Below are 25,013 nucleotides of genomic sequence, written 5' to 3'. Positions count from 1 at the left end.
CTCTTCCCTTTTCCCTTCCCCCTCCTGACTGTGACCCAATTGCCTGATTCCGATGGTCCTGGGGTGGCCACATGCCTATAACTCCTCTCTATCACCTCCTTTCTCTCCCTGACCAGACGAAGGTCATCGAGCTGCATCTACAGTTCCCTAACACGGTCCCTCAGGAGCTGCAGCTCGACACACCGCGTGAAGATGTCGCCCTCCCGGAGGCAGGCAGACTCCGGGAGCTCCCGCATCTGACACCGAGTACAGGAAACCGCACTCCTTCCTTAACTCAAGTCACCTACCTTTCCTCGCCCCTTTACGCCTAAGCCCCTGTCGTTAACCTCTTTTCATCTTCAGCTTTTTTTTTATACAGACGGTGTGATGTTTTCTTCCAGAATTTGCAGGTATTTAATTGAATTCATTCTTCCCTCTACCAGTGAAATGTTCCCCCTGCCACTATTTGCAACACAAGCCCAAAGCATGATCGATCCATCCCTGTGCTGAACAATTGGAGAGGTGTTCTCTTCATGAAATTCTGCACCCTTTCTCTCCAAATCCACCTTTGCTCTTTGCGTCCAAGAAGTTCCATTTTAACTTCATTAGTCCACAGGACTTCTTTCTCAAATCCATCAAGCTTGTTCATTTGTTCCCTTGCAAACTTCTGACGCTGAATTTTGTGGTGAGGACGCAGGAAATGTTTTCTTCTGATAACACTTCCATGAAGGTCTACTTGTGCAGGTGTCGCTGCACAGGAGAACAGCGCACCACCACTCCAGAGTCTGCTAAATCTTCCTGAAGGTCTTTTGCAGTGAAACAGGGGTTTTGATCTGCCTTTCTAGCAATCCTATGAGCAGTTCTGTCGGAAAGTTTTCTTGGTCTTCCAGACCTCAATTTGACCTCCACCTTTCCTGTTAACAGCCATTTCTTAATTACATTACGAATTGAGGAAACAGCTACCTGAAAACGCTTTGTTATTTTCTTATAGACTTCTCCTGCTTTGTGGGCCTCATTTATTTTAATTTTTAGAGTTCTAGGCAGCTGCTTAGAGGAGCCCATGGCTGCTGATTGTTGGGGCAAGGTTTGAGTAGTCAAGGTATTTAAAAGCTTTGAAATTTGCATCACCTGGCCTTTCCCAACGATGACTGTGAACAAGCCATAGCCCTAACAAGCTAATGAAAGTCTGAAACCTTGATAAAAGTTATCTGAGGGCTCAAATCTCTTGGGGTGCCCAAACTTTGGCATGGTGCTCCTTTCCTTTTTTTCACTCTAAAATTGTACAAAGAAAAAATAATACACTACTCTTGCTTAAAATGTTGAAAAGAATGTTTCATCTTTGACTTTATGACTTTTGGAGATCAATTCAGCTTCTACTCACTTAACTATTCACAGTAACAAAAATTTTGACCAGGTTTGCCCAAACCTTTGCATGCCACTTTATGTCTTCATGTCTTGCACTGCACTGCTGCCGCAAAACACCAAATTTCACGACATATGTCCGAGATAATAAACCTGATTCTGATTCAGACTTTAATGCTGCAAAGTGAACAGTGTTATTCAAAGGTCATACGCACCTTTGTAGCACTGGAATGAGGAAAGAAGGGTAGGGTTAGAGGAGCCAGTGACCTTACTGTGTGACAACTTTCTTTCGTCTTCAGCTCACTGTATCTTTCAGTGTATGTGGGACCTTGTGTGACTTGTGTTTTATTTACAAATCTGTGATTGTATCTCAACCTCCGCCTAACAAGTTGGAGGACGGTTAATAGCATACACTCTTTAGTTATTCCACAGCGAAGTTCAGACGCTCCTTTAGCAACACTTGCCATGTACAGGGAGTTTGTAGAAACTGAGGAGAAGTAATTCTCTCTAAACAAATTTTGTAAGGCAAAAGAGGGCAGCGATGGATGGAAGTTGTTCATCATCCGTTTAGGGAGAAAAAGGAAGGTTCGTAGTCCATCTTGGTGGGAGATCTCTAACTATACGTGGTCCACATCCGGGAGGCCGAATTTGTTTGCCGAGGCTGAGATTGACACTAGACAATCGGATTTCACTGCAGTTAAATTAATTCACCTGCAAATTCACAGCCTCGTGAAACGGTAGTGGCCAGCACAGGTGGAATGACAAGTTAACGCTGCTACCGGAGTGAAACCACAGACTGGACAGGACACAGTTCAATGAAATGTCAACGAAAACTTTTTATCATTGCTTTCCCAATGCAAGAAGAATCCAGCGACCCATGCAATCATTCAGAACATAGCAAGCTCAGAAGTACTTTTCTGCACTCCTAAGTGCATATAATTAGGTTCCGCAATTTTAGATTATACCTTTACACAAATAGATGATATTGCAATTGCTTATACATGTAATTTTATTTGGTGCTTCAACATTCATCAAATTACAGTTATCTTAATATTGTATTTCAAGTAAAATCAATGTGTTATTATGGTGGAAGATAATATTTCAGTCACTCTAATGCCATTGGGTAACGTTTTGAATTTTCTAGATTATTACATCATACTGCAGTTTTGCCTTAGTGACTGGATCAAGCTGTAGTCAGCTTTGTACTGTCAGATTACACTTCACTAATTCTTACACAATTGGATTGAATTGTAAATGGATTTACCAAAATATATTGTTGTGGTTGTATTTGTGCCATAAGATTATATCATTGAGTCATGGATTTATAGAGCCACACAGTACAGAAACAGGCCCTTTGTCCCAACTTGTCCATGCCAACCAAGGTCCTATCTCAGTTAATACTATTTTCCCACCGTTGACCCATATTCGCCTAAACCTTTCCTATCCATGTACACGTCCAATTATCTTTCAAATATTTTAATTGTAACCATCTCTACCACTTCCTCAGATAGCTCATTCCATATACACACCACTCTGGAAAACTTGCACCTTGTCACGTTTCAATCTTTCCCCTATCATAAACCGATGCCATTTAGCTTTAGACTTCACTAACATGGGCAAAAATGCGAGCATCTGCCTTAACTAAGTCACTCATGCTTTCATATTACTCTATAAGTTCACACCTCAGCCTCCCGCATTCCACTCCAAGAAAATCAGCCTGAGCTTATTCAGTTTATCTTTATAACTAAAGCCATTCAGTGCCAGCAACATACTTGTGAATCCTTCCTGTATCATTGGTAGCTTAAACACATCCTTCCTATAGCACGGCGACCCGAACGGCACATAACATTGCAGGTGTAGTTTCACCAAAGTCTGGTACAGCTGTAATATGACGTCCCAACTCTGGGATTCAGTGCCCTGACCAATGAAGGCAAGCTTTATAAACGCCTTTTTCATTCCCATGTCTACCCGTGTCCCCATTTTCAGGGAGCTATGTACTTGGACCACTGGGTCTCGATGTAAGATAGCACTCTACCGTGGCTTGACATTTACTTTATATGTCCAACTCTGGTTTAACTTCCCAACGTCCATCACTACAACTAATCTCAGTTAAATTCTGTCTACAATTCCTTGGTCCATTTTCCCTGTTGATCTAGATATTGTTGTAAACCTACATATCCTTTTTCACTATCCAATATGCCACCATTTTAGTATCATTTGGAAACGTACAAATCATGCCACCTACATTCTCATCCAAATCGTTAATAAAGATGACAAACAACAGGGAATGTAGTACTGATCCCTACGACGCTCCACTGGTCAAAGACCTCCAACCTGAAAAAAATCCTTCTTTGCCATCCTCTGACTCCTTCCATTTAGCCAGTTTTATCCAATTGGCTTGCTCGCCCTGGATCCCATATGAGCTAATCTACCGGATCAGCCTCCCATGCAGGACCTTGTCAAAGTCTTTGCTAAAGCCCATTCAGACAACATATATTTGCCTTCCCTCGTCAATCCACTTGTTCACCTGCTCGACACACTCAATGAAGTAAGTGAGACACGATTCCCTGTGCATACGGCCATAATAAGTATCCCTAATCAGTCCTTGCCTTTCCAAATTGAGATCGATCCTATTTCTCAAAATCCCATCCGGTAACTTCTCTGCTGTTGATGTTAGGCTCACTAGCCTGTAATTCCCTGGCTGATCTTAGTTTCCCTTCTTAAATGTAGGCACAACATTTTCACCCTCCAGTCTACCAGGATCTTACCCGTGGCTGACGAAAGTACAAACGTCTTTGCCAGGGTTCCAGCAATTTTTTACTGGCTTCCCTCAATGTCCTAGAATACACTTGTTCAAGCCGGGATACTTACCCACCTTTATCTGCTTTAGGACCGTCATCACATCCTCTTTTCTAAAGTGAATTCGTTTCAAGAAATCGTCATTCTCTTCACTGAACTCACTTGTTTCACGGAAAATACAGACTAGAAGTATTGATTTGAAATCTCGCTCAACTCCCGTGTCTCCACACATAAACCACCACAGTGATCCTTAAGGGGGACTATTATTTCCCTAGTTACCCTTCTATACTTAGAGGATATTTAAAAATCCTCCTTTAACTTATCTGCCAAAGCTATCACTTGTCCTCTTTTTGCCATCCTGATTTCCCTCTTTTCCCGTCTGCCATAATTCTGCCAGCCCTTCGAGGTATTTTGGCATTGAACTCTTCCCATCTCACTTCTAAAATCCCCCTACATGCCAGATATCCCTTTACCTGCGAACATTCTCACCCAATCAGCCTTATTATGTTCTTTTCTAATGCCATCAAAACTCGCCTTGTTCCAATTTAGGACTTTAACTTGTGTACAAGCCCTATCTTTTTCCATTAGTATTTTAAGACCAATGGAATTATGTCCACTGGTACTAAAAGAGCTCCCCCGCCGACAAGTTAAGTACTTGTTCAGTCCCATTCCCTGAGAGGAGATGGAGTGCAATCCCTTCTCCAGTAGGGCCATTTACATATTGCTTCAGAAAACTATCCTGGACACACTTAACAAATTCTGCACCACATAATCCCTCAGTATTATGTCTTCCCGGTCAATGTCAGGGACGTTGAAATAGAGAAAGTTGCAGATAAATCATCAAGCTGCTAGGCGCTTGTGTCTGGTTCACTTTGCTGCCCCCACTATGGTCGGTGAGGACGTGGTAGGTGACTTGTCCTACTTCATCACTGATAGAAGTTACACCCTTTAAACCTTATTGATGGAATTGGTTAAGTTTCACTAGCATCACCTCGTATATACGATGGTTAATATCTTCTCTTTCAACTTGCATGTAAACTCATAGGACTGTGTTTAATAAGGTCAAGGTGCAGTAAAACAGAGCATGCCGGAAAAGCTCACGAGGTCAGTCAGCTTCTGTTGATGGGAAACAGGGCGATTTCTTCAGATCGATATCACTTCATCAGAGGGTAAATGCTGTGAAACAATATATGTGTTTTTCTCTCTCACAAACGCTGCCGAACCTGAATAGAATTTTCCCCGTTTTCTGTTTTTATTGCACATTTCCACCAGCGATCAGAAGTGGGAAATATAGCCTGGAGAGAAATCTGGCGAAGACGTCACAGAAATGAAAAAAAAACGATGCCAGATAAACAAGTCTACATTATAACGGAGGATTTAGTTTGCAAAAGCAGAGGAGATTGTACAATCCGTGATGAGATGTTAGCCGGATCAAGACACCAGTCTTTTACTGCGTCTAAAGGACTGGCGAGACTTTACAAAAGTCTGAAAATTTCATGTAAATTCTGTGGTTAAACTAAGAAATCAAGCAGACTTGGTTCACTGCATTTTAAATCACGGAAACATTAATGACGTGCTACAGTTATGGAAGGAAACTAAACATTAACTGGACTGGTAATAAACTTTATAATGCGTATCCGTCTGTATGTGACTCGAATTAATGCGTTTGATTATGTGAGGTTAAAATACAGCACTTCCCGTGAGTGGCCTTGACTGATTCGGACGTATAATCTAGCCCTCTCTCGGGGTTAGGCACCACTGTCATCCACGTTTAGTTTTCAGTATGGTAGACTCCATAACATTAGTTCACAATGCATAGTGCTGGTCCAAGTTACAATAGTGGCTAATTTTCAAATTACTTTGGGACATTTAACCAATGGAAATTGTTAGATACGTGCAGTTTCTTGTTTGCTGGTTGCTCTGCGTTTTGGAGAACTTGCTTCTACTGTTGTCTGTGTCTGTTGAAGCCGATGTGGGACCCGTAGACTCTACCCTATATGAGCGGGGGGTGACTGATCGGGCAAGTGGCCTGTTTGTGGGGTAGTACTCTCCTTCCACTACTTACACTGGGCTTCTCTGTGCTCTCGGTGCATGGCCTCGAGGTAACTATTACCAACCTAGATACCCTCCACTTTTGTTATGAGCCAGAGATTCCCGTAAATCATTGGGGATGTTAACCTTCTTCAAAGACATTTGGACAAATTTCTTAATATGTTTCCTCTTTTCTTTTACTGTGACAGAATTCAGTGCAAATTATCTGTTTCGGAACTCTGGTGTCAGGCTTGCACATCACTGAGTGACATGGTCTGCCCAGTTCAGCCAACCTGGAGCAAATGAGGCCTCAATACTGGGGATGCTGACCTGAGAGAAGACTTTGATGTCAATTGGCTTCTCCTTGCCATGTTTTGCCGAGTTTTATGGCGACATCTTCGGTTGATTTTCATGAGATATGTATTGAAGGGCTAAAATCGCCCCTGGCGGATACACTATATGCTTTGTTACCAAGAGCGGAGATATTCGGCATCAAATGCCTTTTACCTCAAATGAAGGATCTGAAGGTCATTCAGAACTTTGTCATCAACGTCTGCCTTCTCAGAAAGGGATCTCCGAAGACATATAAGTTGGTCCATTTTATCGAACTTTCTTCATGGATCTGTGTTATCAGAAAACATTGTTGTACAACGGAAGCAGGTTGACAGATGACATGTCTTTCGAAGATTTTTTAAGGCCCATTCTCTAGAATGTTTCAGTGAATGTACCGATGATAACTTGGGCCTCTACTGTTGTTTGCCTGCTCTCCTTGTTACTGTACAACATTCACCTGGTGTTTCAGTTTCCTCTTATACCCCAAATACATGTGCTTTGATCATTTACGATCACTGTAGATAGCTACCGAATAGTTGAGCGATAGATCTCTGGGAGTGAGCTGGTGGGAGAGAGTTAACTTACATATTGAGAGAATTGTTTGCAGGGAAAATCGATGGTGAATTGGATTGTTCTGCTAACTGCCATAGATTCTATCGTCGAATGATCTTATTCAAGGAGTTAAAAGCAGTTTCGTTTCCAAGAGTGAAAATTTCGTTGTGTTACATTGTCCAACATATTTAGTAAATATCTTGACACTATGTCAGTTGGAATGAAAGTGTCAGTAAACTCCGGCTCCCGCTCCCTCCTTTCACGACTGTGTTGTTAAGATTTCTAGTTCATCTTCGGACAGGATCAATGCAGGGAAACGAGACATTTACATTGAAGCTCAAGCATCATGGCACCTGCCCTGCAGTGGGTGGAATAAAATTTGAGTCCAGTGAGATGTACTGTGGCTTTCATTTGCCCCAAATCAAGGCGAGGTCAACCAATAGCCAGAGAAAACTGCATAATGACTTGTAGGATCTTTCCAATTCCAAAATTGCCCAAATGAAGATCTCCTTATTGCAAGAAAATGTTGACTATAATTAAAGCTCCCGTCAGCTGAAGAGCCAGTTGCGTAACTGACTGGGAATAACGAAAGAAATCAGTAAGAGAATAAAATTCGTAGAAAGAAATGGAGGGGAAACAAGTAATGTTTGTTGCAAAATGTCTGCAGTTCCAGAAATCTGAGCCCATCGCGCATGCTCACACTGAGGGAAAAACGCATGGGGCCTCCATTATCAAATGTTGTGGCTCCCTTCACCTGACTGATGAACGGAGGCTCTGTTCCATTAGAAGTAAGGCAGGGACAAGCTTCCAGTGTTTTCGCTAACATTTATGAGAAGTAGTTCCTCTGGTCATCTACCTTATCGGCTATTCTCTAGCGGCTTATTGTGTACAATCTTCCTGCAGTGGCTGCCAAGGTTACAACAGCGAATGAGCTTCAGAATATTTCATCAGCTGCGAAATAATTTGGGATGTCCTGAAAATGTGGGGGATCACATTTCTCTTTTTTTCTTGAATTTCTAATGATTTACAAGAACTCGATGGGTCATTCGTTCAATGTGCATAATTTTAAGGAGATTTAAAAGCAATCTTCATCACACCCCGTGCATTCTCCACAAGCTCATCCAGTACATCGTTCAGCAGCTTGTAAATCATTGCAAATGATGATCCAGCCGCAAACATGGAACCAAGGACTGGTATGAATCTAGCAACGGCCACCGCAGATTGTAACTTGGTATTCTGCAACTTGTTTTTTACAAATTCAATGTCTATTTCACCCGCGAGATGGGTATTTACTTCTGCACTCAGAACACTCACAGGATTCTCGGTCGCATCGGCTAGACTTTGAATAGAGGCAGCATCCAGGCCCAGACATTTACGGAATTCCACAATTGCTGTGACGAGTATCCCAAGGTTACAGTCAATGTCCATTCCAGGAATTGGCATTATTCCTACTATTCCTGCAGTTGCTGCCAACATCCAGATTCGTTTCTTCAGCTGATCTCTTTTGCACTCCAGAATATTCTCTGTTGTGCTTTGAAGCGATATCAGTAAAAGGTCTCGTTTTACATTATCTAGGTTGTTTGCAAGAGTTTCCATCAATTTTGGAAAATCGAATTCATTCACTTGAAAGCTTGACACCAGGAAAACTTTTGGTTGTAAAATGCCTGCTTCTTTTAAACATTTAATGCAGTAATTTCTGATCTTGACCAGTTCTGCCTTGCAATCAGCCTCATCACAGTTGTGTTGATGAGCACGAAGGTCGTTGTCGATTTGTGATCGAACAAAGTAGAAATTCTTCCCCATTTTTTTAACCTCCTCGGCGAGATTGGCATCATTTTTAGTGAATCGATTTCCTGAGATAATGATAAAAAAGTCGTATTCTTCAAATTTCATTTTAGTCGGATATTCATCCATTGGAAATGTAATTGTTCCAACACCCGGCAAGTCCCAGAAGGAAACATTCGGGAAGCTGGGATGCTTGTATTCGGTGCGTTGCATTGTGGTTTCTATATTCCCAGTTTCAGCCGCGCCCTCGTCAGACCTCCTTAGCCCTCTCATAGAGTTAATGAAACTGGATTTCCCTGTACCCGATTCTCCTGTCACTGCGATGTGAAGCTTGGTGCCCTCCAACATTTTAAACTTCTGCTGGATCAGAATTGCAACGTTTTTCATCCCACCCGATTCATAAGCAGACTTAAGTGCCTTGAGTTCTTGATTATTGAATAATGCGGAGTTCGAGGATATATCCACCGCCTCGCTGTGGAAGGAGAGAAGAGCTTATACTGTTAAATTTATCCAATTCTTTCCGCGGAGCAGGAAGGGAATTCCAACTCATTAACTGCTTACTGGGACTGGTACTCCCACTTACTACAAGACTCATTGATCGGAAAGGAACTTTTCACCCAGCAAATTTTCTGACCACTCTCCCCACACCCTTCATTCCTGCTTCCATTCCTTCTAGGATACGTGTTGCAAAGGTATCATGAAATTCGAACAGATATGCTCAATTTGTTGTATTAGAGTGTGAGCTTTTGCCGTACTTTTGCCCCTTCAACGGTCTCACGTAGTTTACTTTGTTGGTAAACAGAAGGGCAGGACTGGGCTACTGTTGCGAAGAAGAGGCACAAGGGTAGTGTTGGCAGAAGAAGACTGTCAGGGCAGTAATTGTTCCCTCTACCAAATGGTGCAGAGACGCTTTCGCTTGTGTTCCATTAGGAATGGGATTTATGAAGAAGTGGATAGAGGAGAATGGAAATAATCACGATTTAGTGGGCAGTATGGAAGTAAGCTGGCGATGGTCTGGTCCGGGAATGGAGGGGTAGGGGATTTCGAGCAATAAAGAGAAAACAAAAGTGAGGATATATAGGTCCATAAGGATGAGAGGCTTCTAGTTACGAACTGAAAAGGGGATGAAAAATGTTTTTCTCTCAAAAGAGCCAGCACAAGTCTGCAGCGTAACAGGAGGATAGGTTAGGGAGTGCGCCATTCAGCCCTTGGCCTTCTCTGACCTTGGTTGATCTTTTTACCTCTAATAAAATCTTCCTGCCCTTGATTCATATCTCTTGATTCCTATTACATCTCAAAATGTTTAGATTTCTGATGTGAATCCAGGAGAGAGAATTCCAAACACTCACCAGCTCCAGGTGAAGACATTTCGCTTTCACTGTGTGTAAATTTTTGGCACGTTATTCTGAGACTGCTATCTCTGGTTACAGGATACGCAGTGTTGGAGAACATCATCTGACTCTGCAAATCAATAGCTGCAGAGTGAGAAGAATGTTACGAGCCAGGTTCTCGTAACCCAGTTACGAGACTGGGAAGTTTTTAGTGGCGGAAGTAATAGAACTGTGGGTGAAGAAGGTGTGGAAGTGTGAGAGTAGTGTTATAGAGGTAGAGCTGGTTCGGGCACACGGTTGAGTGTGAGAAAGGACGTCAGGGGAGGGAGGCGGAGTGGTGTGTAGGGAAGTTAGTGGACCAGTGATGGAGAAGGAGCTGCTACCCCTGTGCCGGAGACGAGAGGTAACAAGAGGTATTTCAGCTGTCCGTTACAATGAGAAAGCTGAGCACTGGCCGTGAACTGGACACTAGGTTATTCTGGGGCAGGAGGAGCTCATCAGACACAATGCAAACAACCTGGAATTGGCTCCTCCCATTCCCGTTTTCGGTCTTTCGCTGCCCGGTGCCGGTGCCGGTGACGATCAGGTGATTGCAGATATTCCTACTCTGGAACTGGGAGAGTTCGGCGGCTCGGGTGTCCTCTTTATCTTTGGTTGCCTGAAGCTTCTCCTTCTAGAGTAAAATAGAGAATGAGCGATGTTTAAAAAAAACAAAAATGCAAGACTGCTGAATGAATCATCCGTGATCAGGAAGCTAATCGGCGAAAGTAACTAGAAAATACAATCAAGCATTCTCACATCATCATCATGAGTGTGAGAAAGAACGAGAAGTGAAATGGTGCGCGTGCTCAGTAGTTCAAAGACAGAGAACGGTGAAGATATCTGAGAGGGCATAGTGTGACAGAAGGGGACCGGGCACTGTGTGGTTCCCTTATTTCTGTGGCTCCACTATCTTTCCCTAACGTTCCTCACCAGGGAACTCAGCTTGTATATATTCACTGGATTATGCCTGCATTTGCAGTGTTACTGTTACAAAAGGAATTCGGAAGCCTAGCTTCAGTCAATCAAAGTGGGAAAGGTTAACTCCCTGATGATTCGTTTATGGGACATAGAAGTCATAGGCAAGACCAACATGTGATGACTATTTATTGGCTACTGATTGTGACCTTGATTAGAGTCATGAAAAGGTCATGATTACAGCATGAGAATATATCTTCCGAATCAACACGTTTGTGACGACCAGTGCCCAGCTAAGCTGGCCCCACTTCCCTATATTTGGATAATATCTTTATAACCCTTCCTGCCATGTGCCTGTCCAAATGTCTTTTAAACGTTGCATTTTATCTTAATTTTTTTCCACTTCCTACTGGCAGCTCATTCCGTATATCCACCATCCTCTATGAAAAAAGTGCCCATGAGATACACTCTAAATCTTTCCCTCTCATCTTAAAACCATGCCCTCTAGTTTTAGATACGCTATCTACGCCCCTCATGATTTCATAAACCTCTAGAAAGTCACCCCTCAGCTTCCTTCCCTCCAGTAACGCAATCACAGTCTATGCAGTCTCTCCTCATAACTAAAGCCCTCTCGTCCTAGTGGCAGCTTTGTGATTTTTTTCTGCACCCTCTCAGACTGAATCATATCCTTCTTATAGTGTGACGACCAGTACTGCACACAATACCCTGTCTTGTACAGCTGTAACATGCTGTACAACATGCTGTCCCAACTCTTGCACTCAATGCCCTGACCGTTGAAGCAAGCGTGCTATATGCCTTCTTCACCAACCTGTGCACTTGTGTCGCCATTCTCAGGGAACTATGCATTTTTACCCCTAGGTTCTGCAACAGCCCGCAGGGCCCGTTTTTTCATTGTGTATGTCCTGCCCTGGTTGAGCTTCTCGAAATGCATCACCTCGCGCTTGTCTGAGTTAAATTCCATCTTTCCCATTTTGCCCTCTTTGCCAGTTGATCATTATCATGCTATTATTTGAGACAATATTCTTTACTTTCTACCATACTACCAATTAGTTGTGATTCGCAAACTTGCTAATCAAGCCACCTGCATTCTCATTCATCATATGAATATATATGACAAACAACAGGACACTCAGCACCGTTACTAAGACACATCACTAGTGACAGGTCTCCACTCTGAAATACAAACCTCTGACTCCCACCACCAAACCAATTTTGTATCTAATTGGTTAGCATACCATGGATCCGATCTGATCTAAATTTCCGGACCCATCAACCTTGTTAAAGACCTTTTAGACAACATATACCGTCCTGCCTTCGTCAATCCTCTCGGCTGTTACCTCAAACAACTCAAGAAAATTCGTGAGACGCGTTTTCCCATGCACAAAACACACCAACAATCACAAATCAGTCTTTGCCTTCCCAAATGCAGACAGTTCTCGTTTCGCAGAATCCCCTTCAGTAATAACGATGTTGGGCTCACCGACTTGTAGTTCTCTGTTATCCTGCAGCCCTTCTGAAATTAAAGCACAATATTAGAAAACATCCAGTGATCCTCTCCTTCAGCATTAGCTAATGAAGATACAAAAATCTCTGCCAGGGCCCTCAACAATTTCTTCTTTGTCTTCTCACAACGTTCCAGGATATACCTGTTTAGGCCTGGGCCTTTAGTCACCTTTATGCGCTTCAAAACAATCCACCGCTCTTTCGTAGTGCCGATATGTTTAAGGACATCACTGTTCTCTTTCCCGAATTCCCCAGCTTCTACTTCGATATACTTCGGCATATACCTACTTCTTCACGGTATATGCAAATGGGAAGCATTCAATTAGACCTCATCCATCTTCTGTGGCTTCACGCGTAGAAGACCATATTGATCATTAATGGAACCTATTCTCTCCCTCGTTACCACTGTGCGTTTAATATACATGGAGAATCTTTCAGGATTCTCCTTTATATTAGTTGCAAAAGATATCTCATGTCCCATTTTTTTGGTCTCCTAATTCCCTTCTTAAGTGTACTTATGCATGTTTTATACTCCCCAGGGGATTCACCAAAACCTGACATCTGCCGCATTTCCCCGATCAGAGCCTTAATATTCCTCTTCAGCCAGGGTTCCCTAATCTTCTCTTCTTGCTATTCATTTTAACAAGAACATGGTGTCCCCTAACTCTCCCTGCAAAGTGTACTTTGCTGTTTGCGGGATTTGGATATCATAAGCTGGGCCGCATTTATTGTTCTTCCTTAATCGTCCTTGAGAATCAGTTGTCACCACCTTTTTGAACCTTTTTAGCGAAGCGCACCAGAAGGTTGACACAAGCGAATGCTAATGCTGGAATCTGCAACAACAGAACTCGAAATGCGTCAGGTCCAGCAGCATCTGGTGGGGGGGGGGGGGGGGGGAGGGTAGGAGAATTTTCAACGTTTCCAATTGAAACCCTGCATCAGCAGGTTCCTACTCCAAGTCAGGACACTTATGACTTCGTAGAGGAACCTGCTGATAGTCGTGTTCCTCTGCGCCTGCTCTTGTTGTCCTTGGTGGTAGAGGTGATAAATATGTAGATGCTGTCAGGGCAGCTAGTATGAGTAACAAACGTGCTGCGTGTCGTCTTCGGAGAGGCTTTTTGTATCTTCTTTCATAAAGGAAGTTACAAAAAAATCTTGTTTAAATTATTTTCCGTTTCTTTCATGCTCCAGTATAATTTTCGTCTCTTGAACTTAAAGTGACCCACGTAAATCTTTGTTTCTCTTTCCTTTTTTACCTGGCCAAGGCAGTTTATACAGTTTGCGTTTATAGTTATTTCTTGTCCACACTTGGATTCTAGTTTCTCTTTCCATAACACTGCGTTGGTGAATTTGAAAAAAAAATGTCCTCAACCCTTGGGTGTATTGCTTATTTTGGCAATGTTTTGAACTTTTGCTTAAATCTAACACTCTTGTTAACTTCTCTAGATAGTCACGTACGGATTAAGTTTCCCGTTATACCTTTATGCCTGACTCATAAACAATATGGTAATTTTTAAAGTTAGCCACTTCTTGTTTACTGTCATGGCATTAATTTTGATTGTCACTCTACCATCGCCAATTCATGCATCATACATTCGTGGCTTTCTTTATTCTGGTTTAAGACATTGGTTTCAGATTGAACTAAATGGTTTTCATCCCCAATGTAAAATACAATAATACGATTAAACTTCCACAGATGTTCCTTAACCAGCAGATCACCAATTAACCCTTATCATCACGCAATAATATATCTAAAAATAGTCTATCCCTTCCATGGTTCGACGTCACGCTGATCTGTAAAACAACTTCATTTGCACTCCATGAATTCATCCTCGGCTCTATTTCTGCTCATTTGGTTTGCCCAGTCCATATAGAGACTAAATGTTTCCATGATTATTGAAGAATATTCTAATTATGGAGTACCCTGGAGTATATACTTCCCGCCCTTGGTCTCCTTGCCACCTTGTTGTGGTAATGGCGATGAGATCGCACCTATCGATTTCAATCTTTGTCATCGATTCCCCTGCCTTGGTGAAGCAAATGTGGATTCAGATAAAGAGCCTGTAGCAGACGAAACTGTTTCACTCTTCATCTGAGAGACTCCATCAACCTGAAGGGTCAGACAGATTGAAGAGAAAGCGGGGAGGAATTGGTCAAGTTCCCATCGACGATGTCATACTTAATTAGAAACACACTGAAGTGTCAAGGAAGGCCATTCACCGATCGGGTCCATACTATATCTCTGTGCAGCAATCCAATCACTTCCAGTCTCGCTTATTCCCCAAAGCAATGCAAAAGGTTCTCCATCCAGTGATTTTCCCATTCCCATTAAAAATCTGGATTAACTCCTAGAGACAGTGAGTTCCAGATCGTTGTTACTTATGGTGTCACCAAAGCTTCTCCTTAAATCCCTCTCGTATTTGTTGCTCGTAGTTTTATATGTATGACCCCTCATCCTAACACTATCCCTCATCCAAACTGCTTCCTCCTCTTTACCCTCTCTAAACCCACATCAATCCCGCCCACCTCTATGCAATCGACCTCGACCCCCAAGGTGACCAACCCCAAATTCTCCAGTCTAAGTTTCGTGCTGAAGTCCCTCGTCGCAGTACCTCATCACGCAGCTGGATCCATATGTAGTACATTACATCCCGGGACATTGGGGAGGGTTTTTGCAACTTCCGGGCCTGTGGTCGGATTTTTATCTTTGCTTCATTTCATAACACAGGCACATATCTAGACGTTGCACTCTCTTCCAATACTTTGGTTTATGGACTTCAGCTTCATAATTTTGGTTGAACCTGAATTTGATCTTACACGTAATGTCATCAACAAAAACAAGTCTTTGTTACCTACTGGAGAGCGAGAGGGAGTGGTCATGCGGGGCTTGTAGTCAGCTTCTCCCTTCTCGGAGTCGAGCCCACCGGAAGTCACACAGTCTCGCGATTTAAAATCTAAAACCACAATCCTACGTGACCGTCGAGTGTGTGTGAACGAGAAACTATATAATTTCCCATCACGCTGTACTATCAAGAAGCACAGAGCGAGTCAGCATAATCACACATCAAACTCCTTGAAGCCACAATGTTTACTGCTGACAGAAGGCAATGCTTGTCCAGATACTTCTGCATATGTTCTCATTTTATCCTAATCTAAGCAAGTTCACAGAGGTCACATAGTCAGAACAGTCCCGTTTATAACTTTTCCCACTGACTACAGAATTAACACCTTCCCTTATGACAATAGCTCCTGCTCTCAGTTCTCCAAGCAGAGGTGACAACCTCTCAGCGCCGACCCAGTCAACCATACCCACAATTCTACATCTTGCGCTGAGATCATTTATGGTCTCGCGCTCTCCTTGTTAAACTGGCCGTTCATCCTGGCAATCCACTTCATGAACCTCCGTTGAGTCCGGCTAATCTTACACTGTGCTGCCTGTGTTACGGAAGCCGTAACTGAATATCATGCTCGTGGTATGATTTTACTAAGCCCTCTGAAAATGCAACTCAGTCTCTTTACACTTGCACCCAACTCAGTCACGGGGAAAACTACCAATTACTTACTTCGTTACTTGCTTCATCTGTACGTTGAGCTCCTGTGTTACAGGTATAGGGACATTCAATATCTTTGAACAGAAACATTTCATAACCTCTTATCAATTTAACTATGCTCTAGCTTTGCATTCTGCCGTCAAAGTAAATGGCTTGACTATTCCCCATCGAACACTCCGATCTCCGTCCTGCCCTCTCCAATGGGAATGAACTTGTCGATGCAAATTTCAGAGAGGATGAGGTAACGTTGTCTGAAATGAGCGTCAGGGCAACGGCGTGATTGTATTGAGGCGGGATTTTTTTTAGGTATAATTGCTGACGCATTATTCAAAAGGTCTTCAGCAACGAAGCTAAGGATTGATGCAGTAAGATACTTGGCTTCCCTCTGTAGTTACGGTGGGCTTAGAGGGGCAATTAAGGCGGTTGCAGGATACTCCCGCAGAATATGGATTATCAAGGAAACTTTCAGTGTCCCTACTGAATCTACCTGCCGGAAGTGCATCCAGCTGCAGCTCTTGACTGACCGCGTCTAATTTTCTGCCATGCATTATGTCTCTGAATTGTTGGAGCAGCTGCTTCCATCAAGAGCCATAGAGAGAATCTTGTTATATGGCCCAATTCCTATCACACCTCACTGTTCCCTTTTCTTCATCTCTATTTCCTGGTGCACATAATGGAGAAAGGAGGAGGAGGACAAAGAGGAAGAGGTATAGCAGGAAGTGGAGCAGAAGACATACGAAGGGAAGGGTAATGAAGGAGCTTACTTCCAGCTGGGAAGTCAGGGAGTTGCTGGTAACACGAAGATTTCAATGAAATTTGAATCAAGTCACTACCATAATTAAGTGACGGAGTCTGTGAGGAGGCAGAGAGCCCCGGACTACATCCAGGCTTGGGATGACAAGGGGAAAGTAACATCACCAGCTCATGCACCAGGCAAACAGCATCTCAAACAGCATGGAGTATGACCACCACCTTTTAATACTCAACATTTTCTGTGCAAAATTTATCATCATCCAAACCACAAGTGGTGTCCTATTAACACGAAGCACAGTTGAATCCGTGAATGGATACACAAATGCAGGTTAGGGGTTGAGTATTTTTCTCTGGGAGAATCACCACCTAATTCGTACAAGACAGAAGATGTGATGGGAAGCTTTGCAGTGATCTGCGTAGGATCAGCTGCTCCAGCATGGAAGAACATTTGCGTATAACAGATAAGTCACCATTGCACGATGAAGTGCAGTATACCACATCTTCACCATCACCAGTGCATTGTATTGTGGTGTGTACCACCTCTCTGAAACCCAAGTGCACCATACAGTGACGTGTATTTGCCCTCGCTCCACTCCTACTGCACCAAGAAGTGATGTGTTCCACCCCTCTCCCCAACGCCAGTGTATTATGCAGTGGTGTGTAAATCTGCCTCTCCATTTCGGTGTACTGGGTTGTGGTGTTTATCACGCCCCTCTCCACCCCATGTCTATCATATTGTAAGGTGAACTGCTCCGCTCTACACCAATGCAAAGTGTTTAGGTGTGCATTACCCCTATTCCTCCACCACATTGTGTTGTGGTGTGTACCACCACTCTGTCCACAGGCATGCGCCAGCAGTGACCACTCTCTCCACTTAAAGTTTTTGGCCTCAATCTCTCCACATTGGAAAGACCACTCATCCAAGGAATACACCTCATTGCTTGCTTCTGATCCTAGCCTTTGCTGCCTGAATTATGAAGGCCAGATATGAACACAGTGCTCGAGGTAGAATTTCACTGAAGCCAGTGAAGTTGCAGTAAACCGCTTTACACTTGCACACAGTTCACTTATAACAGGGGCATCCTGGAAGTTACCTCTCAATTGCTTAGATTGGTAGATTCATAGTTCATTGAAACAGGCCCTTAGGCCCTATTTGTCAAGTACCTGAACAAGATCCAGTTGCCTGGGTTTGGCCCATCTCCCTCTAAATCTTTCATAGCTATATACCTGTCTAGGTGTCTTTTAGACGTTGAAATCGCACCGCTTCTATCACTTCCTTTGGCAGCTCGTTCGATTTACCCACCATCTTTTGTGTGAAATATTTGCCTCTCACCTCGCCTTTAAATATTTCCCAGTCACCTTAAATCTGTGCCCGCTAGTTTTCAATACTTCTCCCTAAGGAAAAAGTCTTATCTATGCCACTCGTTATTGTATAAACCTCTACAAAGTCACCACTCAGTCTCCTAATTCTAGAGAAAACAGTCCAACTCTCCCATCCCATCTCTCATAACTCAAGCCGCCTCGTCTCGGCACACAATATTCCAAGTCTGTTCTCATCAATGTCTTTGACTGCTGGAACATGTCTTCCCGACTCTTATATTCAATGACTTGATCGATGAAGGCAAATTCAAATTCCTCTTCACCACTCTGTCTACCTGCATTGCCAATTACAGAGAACCACGTACATACCCCGAGGTCTCGCGGTTTACAGCAATCTACAGAGCCTTGCTATTGACCATACAAGTCTTGTCCTGGTTAAAACTCCCAAAATGCATCATTTCGCACTTATCCGAGGTAAATCCATTTGCATTTTCTTCACCCACTTTCTTCGTTGATCGAGATCCTGTTGTAATCTTAGATTACCTTCTTCACTGCCCACTCTACCAGTAAATTTGATAGTATCCTCAGACTTATCAATAACACTACCGACATTCTCATCCAGATCGTTAATGCAGATGACAAACAACAGGGTATACAGCAAGATTCCTGTGGCATACTCTTTATCACAAGCCTCCAGATTGAAAAACAATTCTCCAATACCACTCTCTGACTCCTTCCTCCAAGCCAACTTTGTATCCATTTGGTTAGCTCATTACGGATACCTTATGATGTGACCTTCTGGAAAAGGCTACCATGCGGCTCCTTGTCAAAGGCCTTGATTGAGTCCATGTAGACAACCTCTACCGGTCCTCATTGTCATTGCTTCAAAATTTGTGAGACACGATAGCCCACGCATTAGCCCATGCTGACTATCTGTAAACAGTCCTCCCCTTCCCAAATGCAGATAGATCCCGTCTCTCAGAATCTTCTCCAGTAACGTTCCCATCACTGATGTTTGGGTCACTGACCTGCAGATTCATAGTTTGTTCTTGCAGCCCTTTTGAAATAAAGACAGAACACTAACCACCCTTAGCCTTCTGGTACCTCACCTGTGCCAAATCGTGAGACAAATATCTGTGCCAGGGCTCCAGCAATTTATTCCTTGGCTTCCCACAATTTCCTAGAATACTCGTGTTCGGCCCCGGGGATTTAACCACATTTATGTGCTTCAAGATCACCTGTGCCTTTTCTTTTTTTTAATGTGGATCTGTTTCGCTATTCTCTGCCCTGAATTCCATATCTTCCATGACCTTCTCTATGGTAAATACAGACGAGAAGTATTCACTTCAGACCTTGTTCATCTTTCATGGCTCCACTCATGGACGACCACATTGACCACTTAGGGGACATATTCTGTCCATTGTTACACTTATGCTGTTAATAGATACAGAATGCCTTAGCATTACTTGATCTACCAAATCTATCTCATATCCCCTCTTTGCATTCCTGCTCTCCCTTTTGTGTACTTCCAACATTGCTTATACTCCTTACGGGATTTGTATGCTCCCAATTGCCCATATCTGACATATGCTTCCTTGGTTTTACTGATTAGAGCATCGAAATACTTCCTCAATCAGGATTCCCTCATCCCAATAGCGTTACAATTTACTCTGACAGGAACTTGTTTGTCCTGAACTATCCTTAATTCATTTTTGAAAGCTTCCCATTTGCCCGACGTCCCTTTACCCTCTAGCGGCCACTCCCAATCCATCTTTGCAAGTCTAATGCTATCAAAGTTTGTATTGCAGCAATTTAGGATTTCAGCTCATTGAGCAATCCTATCCTTTCCACTACTATTTTAAAACTAATGTAATGGTGGTCACTGGTCCCAAAGCACTCCTCCACTGACAACTGCAAGCGAATTTCCTCTGTCTCAGGTAGGACAATCAATAATTTTGAACATTAATATTTGATAAATTCTCATCCGGCTTGCAATGTTCCAGCTTTGTATTCTACCCGAATGTATTTTACCGTAGTGACGTCGTTTCCTCATGTCACTTTCTAGCCGCCATATTATTGTGCATCTCCGTGCTCTCACACAGCCTCTGGACTTCGCGCAGCTCATCCATGTTTCGCCTTTGAGTTATCCAAAAACTGGACCCATTATACCCTTTCACTGACATCGATTGTAAAAATTTCTCCACAACACAGATTGTTGTGGATTTCCAACCTACAAAAACTTTGCTTTTTCACAGTTAAGGCAATTTGACCCACAGTAGATGTTAATGTCATTGTCTTTCTGATCACTCCAGAGGGCCACGGCTCCTCTCTGCTGCACGTGATAGTTCTATGACAACTGCAAATAATTTGGGCAAATAAATCTTCGATGGCTGTTAGTCCCTGGTCCTGGAGGTACCCCGGCGTAAGCAGTTAGTCCTACATTGAGAAAAAGAACCAAACTATTTGCCGGTCAGACAGGACACACAAAAAAACAAGACAGATTTGTAAGGTTTCAAGCAGTGAGAACCGGGGCTGAAATTATCACTGTCCACCTAACACGAGAGCAGTGTTCATTTCCTGGACTGCTCTCCCCATCTGATGAGATTTAAATATTGTGACACTGTAATATCCCTGCAATTCTCATCCCCGAAGTGAGGGTTTCCCTTCCTCAATCACGCTGCAATTGACAGCTTTATTACATTTACCAGATCTGATTGTGATTTGGTTTTCTTTGTCTGAAAGAACATAGAACATTGCACAAAACAGCACAGGAACAGACACTTCGGTTCATGACATCTTTGCCGACCATAATGCCAAACTAAATTAATCACATCTACCTGGATATGATCCATATCCTTCCGTTCCCGACATGTCCATTGCTTGTCTAAATGCCTCCTCAACGTCACTATCGGGGAGGCTCCCACCTCCCCCGGCAGCTCATTCCAGACACCTACCACAATGGGCCACGCACATCTTTAAATTTTCCCACATTCACAAAGCAATGCCCTCTGTTTTTTTAATTCACCTTCAGGAATCTGCTTTGATGTTCCTGGATATATTTTCCATCGAGTAAACCAGGTCCAAAATCGTTCCTGCTCTGCCACAGTCAACTTTCCTTTATAATCTCAAGTGCTTAAAAAATGTTTTACTTCACAAGCTGGAAACCAGGTACACTTTCAGCTCTCCAACTCCCAGCCGCCATCAGACTCTCAAACTCCCCTCAATTATCCAAACCCAGCTCAACTCATTGTCCCTGCCACGGTCAGCACTCTTCGAGCATAGCTACTCGTCAGAGCCATAGACAGGCGAATTAACCTTACAATCGGGTGGCCTCTCTAAGAAAAGGCTTGCAATCCCACAATCTCAGCACCAGAATCATGATCATGCAGACTAATCGCTGTATCAGTGAGCATTACATTTCACCATCACACGGAAAAGGAGATTTCATGTAATATCACCAGAAGGTCTGTGCCACTATATTTCCAATGCTGAGAGCACAAGCAACTTATTCCAGTTTTTCTCACTACCTGCGCTGAGCATGCTCCGGGATTTAGCAAGAACACTCATTATATTCAGCTTTTCTCTGTTTGTATCTCAGAGTTTCCACAAGAAAAATTAGCTTTCCTCCTGAACGCGGGCGAAATTTTCCGATTATTAGAACTTTGAGCTTTAAACACACCGGACTCAGCAGTGACAATGGAAAATAAAGTGTTGAAGATTCAAAGAGATCTAAGGCTTTCAAAACTAGCTCTTTCGCCCCTGATGCAACTGGAGTCAGTTTGGATGAAGTTTCTCGTGTGAAACTCACCTGCACACTTTTAGAGCGTCTCACACTGTCTGATACATTGTAAAGGACAGCAGCTATTGCCCCTCACCGTGAATCAGCAACATGAAGAGCCGGTAAACTAGGAGGCCATTCCTGCTTCAACTCTGATCGAAGGCCTGTGCTCCTAACTCGGACATTAGGGAAGGAACCTCAGTGAGCCCGTGTGTTCAGCACACACAGAGAGTCACATGATCATCACAAGGAAGTGCCCTACTACTCCACTAACCCATATGATCAATAACTGCTGGATTGTTGCTGACTGATTAGAAGGAGATTGCTTTTGCAGATTCACTTGCAGATGTTGCAGGCAATGGCCACCTACAACAAATAAGTGTCCAACTACCTCGCTTTGGCATTCAATCGTATCACCATCACCAAGTTCCCTACCATCAACATCCTGGGGTAACCATTGATAAGACGCTCAACCGCAGCAGCCACATAAATACTGCAGATAGGCAAGCAGTTCAGATATTGTCTATCTTGTGGTGAGTGATTCGCCTTCTGACAGCACAAAATATTTTCACCATCTACAAGACACAAGTCAGAAGTCGGATGTCGTCCTCCACCAGTGCATGGTAACTGTAGTACACACCACGTAAAAATGTGCAGTAGTTGCTCACCACGGATACTAAAACAGCACATCTGAAACCCATAACTTCCACAAGAAGGATAAAAGTGGCAGCAGGAGCAAGGGTACACCTTTCAACTTGCTCATAATACTAACAAGCAAATATGTTGCTAATAGTTCATCATTGGTGTGTCCAAATCATCGAACTCCCTCCTCAACATTATGTTGAAGCATCTTCGTCAGAAGGACTGTAGCGGTTCAGGGTGACTCAGTCCATTTTCTCAGGGGCATTTCGGGATCTTGAAAAATGAATGAACGAAATCAACTGAATACCAGATTCCGCAGATTTTGTGTGATGACTGCGGTCATGAAGAGAACTCACAATAACAAAAGCAAAGCTGAAACTTATTGTTGACAGCAATAGTCAATAAATAAAGGAAACTAGTGATGCAGGTGCTGGAAACGGGAAACAGGAAGACATGGTAGAGAGAGGATGGAAGAAAGGGAAGAGGGAGAAATGTTGGAGATGGAGAAAGGGGAAGGAATGAAGAAAGGACGGAGTGGATGGTGCACACCACAGCATCATGTTCTGACGGAGGACAACATGAATGTTTGAGGTAGATTTCTGTCCTTCATTGTATATCTGAAGTGTTGGAGAAGCTGACGCCATCGAGGCCCATGGAAGGCACCCCGTCACTTTGCCTAATTTCCATTCTGTCCTCCTACTTCCTTCTCAATCCATCTTGCAAAAACTGAAGAAAGCAGGAGGAGGACGAGAAGGAAGAAGAAAAGATGTAAGTAAAGAAGAACCAAAGTGAGGGAGGGATGATGCAGGAATCTATGCCTGGCTGCGGAATCAGGGAGTCTCAGATAACAGCAAGATTTCAGTGAAATCCGAATCTAGTCGTTACTCACCAATGAGTGGCAGAGTCTGTGCCTGCATGCAGAAAGCCCTGGACTACATCTAGGATTAGGATGACAAGGGGCAGGTAACATTGCCAGCCCATGCACCAGGCATTCAGCATCTCCAACCGGAGGGATTACGACCTCTACCTCTTAATGCTCAGCAAAATCTCCCACCATTCAGACGGCGAGTGTTGTCCTATTGACTGAGCACAATTGAGCCAAGTAGTGCGTAAATGAGTGCAGATCAGGGACTGAGTATGTTTCTGTGAGTAACGTACCTCCTTATTCTTACAAAACAGAGATGTGGAAGGAGTGATGGTAATCTCTCCAGGGACCTGCATAGAATGTGCTGATCCAGTATGGAAAATAACGTCATGTAGTACATCAAGCTGTGCTGTGTATCACCACTCTCTACACTCCCTTTGCATGATGTGTTGCTGTTTATCATCCCTTTCCCTACCTCCAGTGTACCATGTTCTGGTGCGTATCACCCCCCCCCCCCCACCACCACCACCACAATACACCATGTTCTTTGTGCACCACCCCACCCTCCACCACCAGTGCAACGTGTTATGTTGTGTACCAGCCCTCTCTCCACCCCTAGTGCACCATGTGGTGTTTTGTGTACCATTCCCCTCTCCACCATCAGTGCGCCATGTTGTGGTGAGTATCGCCCCTTTCTGCGCTACATGCAACATGCAACGGCGTGAACCATCACTCACTCCACCCGCCATACAATGTGTTGTGGCATGTACTACCCCATTCTCTTCCTGCCGCATGTTTACACACCTTTAGCCAAATCCACACTCACTTGGAACCGAAGCCTAGTCAGCCCGAGTCCGATGAAAAAGTCTTCAATGCACCCTCACCAGGGACCTCTCCGAGAGTCTGCAGCTGTCGGAGATTTATCTCCGGACGAACAACTCGCAGTTTTCCTGTTTAAGATATAAAACCACGAACACGACCACTCGTTGTAGCTGGCAGTGAACAGTATGTTTTCTCAGAACGTAGATATCGTAACAGAAACACAGTCAGCAGGAACTGAAGCAGTGAAACAGGAAAGTCTGAGACCACATCTCCGAGTTGACACCACAAAATAAACTTGCCGCTCTGTATGATTTACCGGCTGTCTATGGTCGGAGAGAGGTCACAAAGCACTTGTATCAATAACTTGCCTAGTTGACAGCCCTAATTCACCCATAGACATTGGCCTTGAAGGGGGAAAATCCTACGCCCCAGGCAGAGGAAACACCCAACACACCAGCCAAAGGAAATATCCTTCCTGTGCCCATTATTTTCAACTTTATTGGTGTTTTATACCTTGTAGTCCCTCTATCACAGGTCTTCCCTTGCTCGATAAAAAGACCACATGTGTATATAATACTCCAAATGCATTCTCAACATGCTTTATATAAGTGCAGTAAGACTCTGTTTCA

General features: G+C 43.4%; 1 protein-coding gene across 2 annotated transcripts; it reads right to left on the bottom strand.

Annotated features, from left to right (window-relative positions):
* Window positions 1-4,066: 4,066 nt before the first annotated feature.
* On the bottom strand, window positions 4,067-24,459 carry LOC127573654 (T-cell-specific guanine nucleotide triphosphate-binding protein 2-like). 2 transcript variants are annotated; one of them, XM_052022066.1, is made up of 4 exons: window positions 16,217-16,253; window positions 12,631-12,663; window positions 10,690-10,845; window positions 4,067-9,313 (listed from the first exon to the last, which is right to left on the bottom strand). In XM_052022066.1, exons 3-4 carry the CDS (start codon window positions 10,707-10,709, stop codon window positions 8,122-8,124), a joined length of 1,212 nt encoding a protein of 403 aa, XP_051878026.1. In that variant the 5' UTR covers window positions 10,710-10,845; window positions 12,631-12,663; window positions 16,217-16,253; the 3' UTR covers window positions 4,067-8,121. The 2 variants fall into 2 exon arrangements, with proteins under 2 accessions (XP_051878026.1, XP_051878027.1); XM_052022067.1 differs by lacking the exons at window positions 12,631-12,663; window positions 16,217-16,253 and adding an exon at window positions 24,389-24,459.
* Window positions 24,460-25,013: the final 554 nt, after the last annotated feature.

Source organism: Pristis pectinata, chromosome 8, assembly GCF_009764475.1.
Source record: "Pristis pectinata isolate sPriPec2 chromosome 8, sPriPec2.1.pri, whole genome shotgun sequence".
In the NCBI taxonomy this organism is placed as follows: domain Eukaryota; kingdom Metazoa; phylum Chordata; class Chondrichthyes; order Rhinopristiformes; family Pristidae; genus Pristis; species Pristis pectinata.
This window is presented reverse-complemented; position numbering and strand designations above follow the sequence as displayed.

Bases quoted from the DNA above. Each gene is read 5' to 3' on its own strand.
- LOC127573654 (XM_052022067.1), bottom strand. From the start codon at position 10,709: ATGGGAGGAGCCAATTCCAG. The intron at 9,314-10,689 runs GTTGTTTGCATT...CTCCTTCCACAG, and splicing joins ATGGGAGGAGCCAATTCCAG to CGAGGCGGTGGATATATCCT.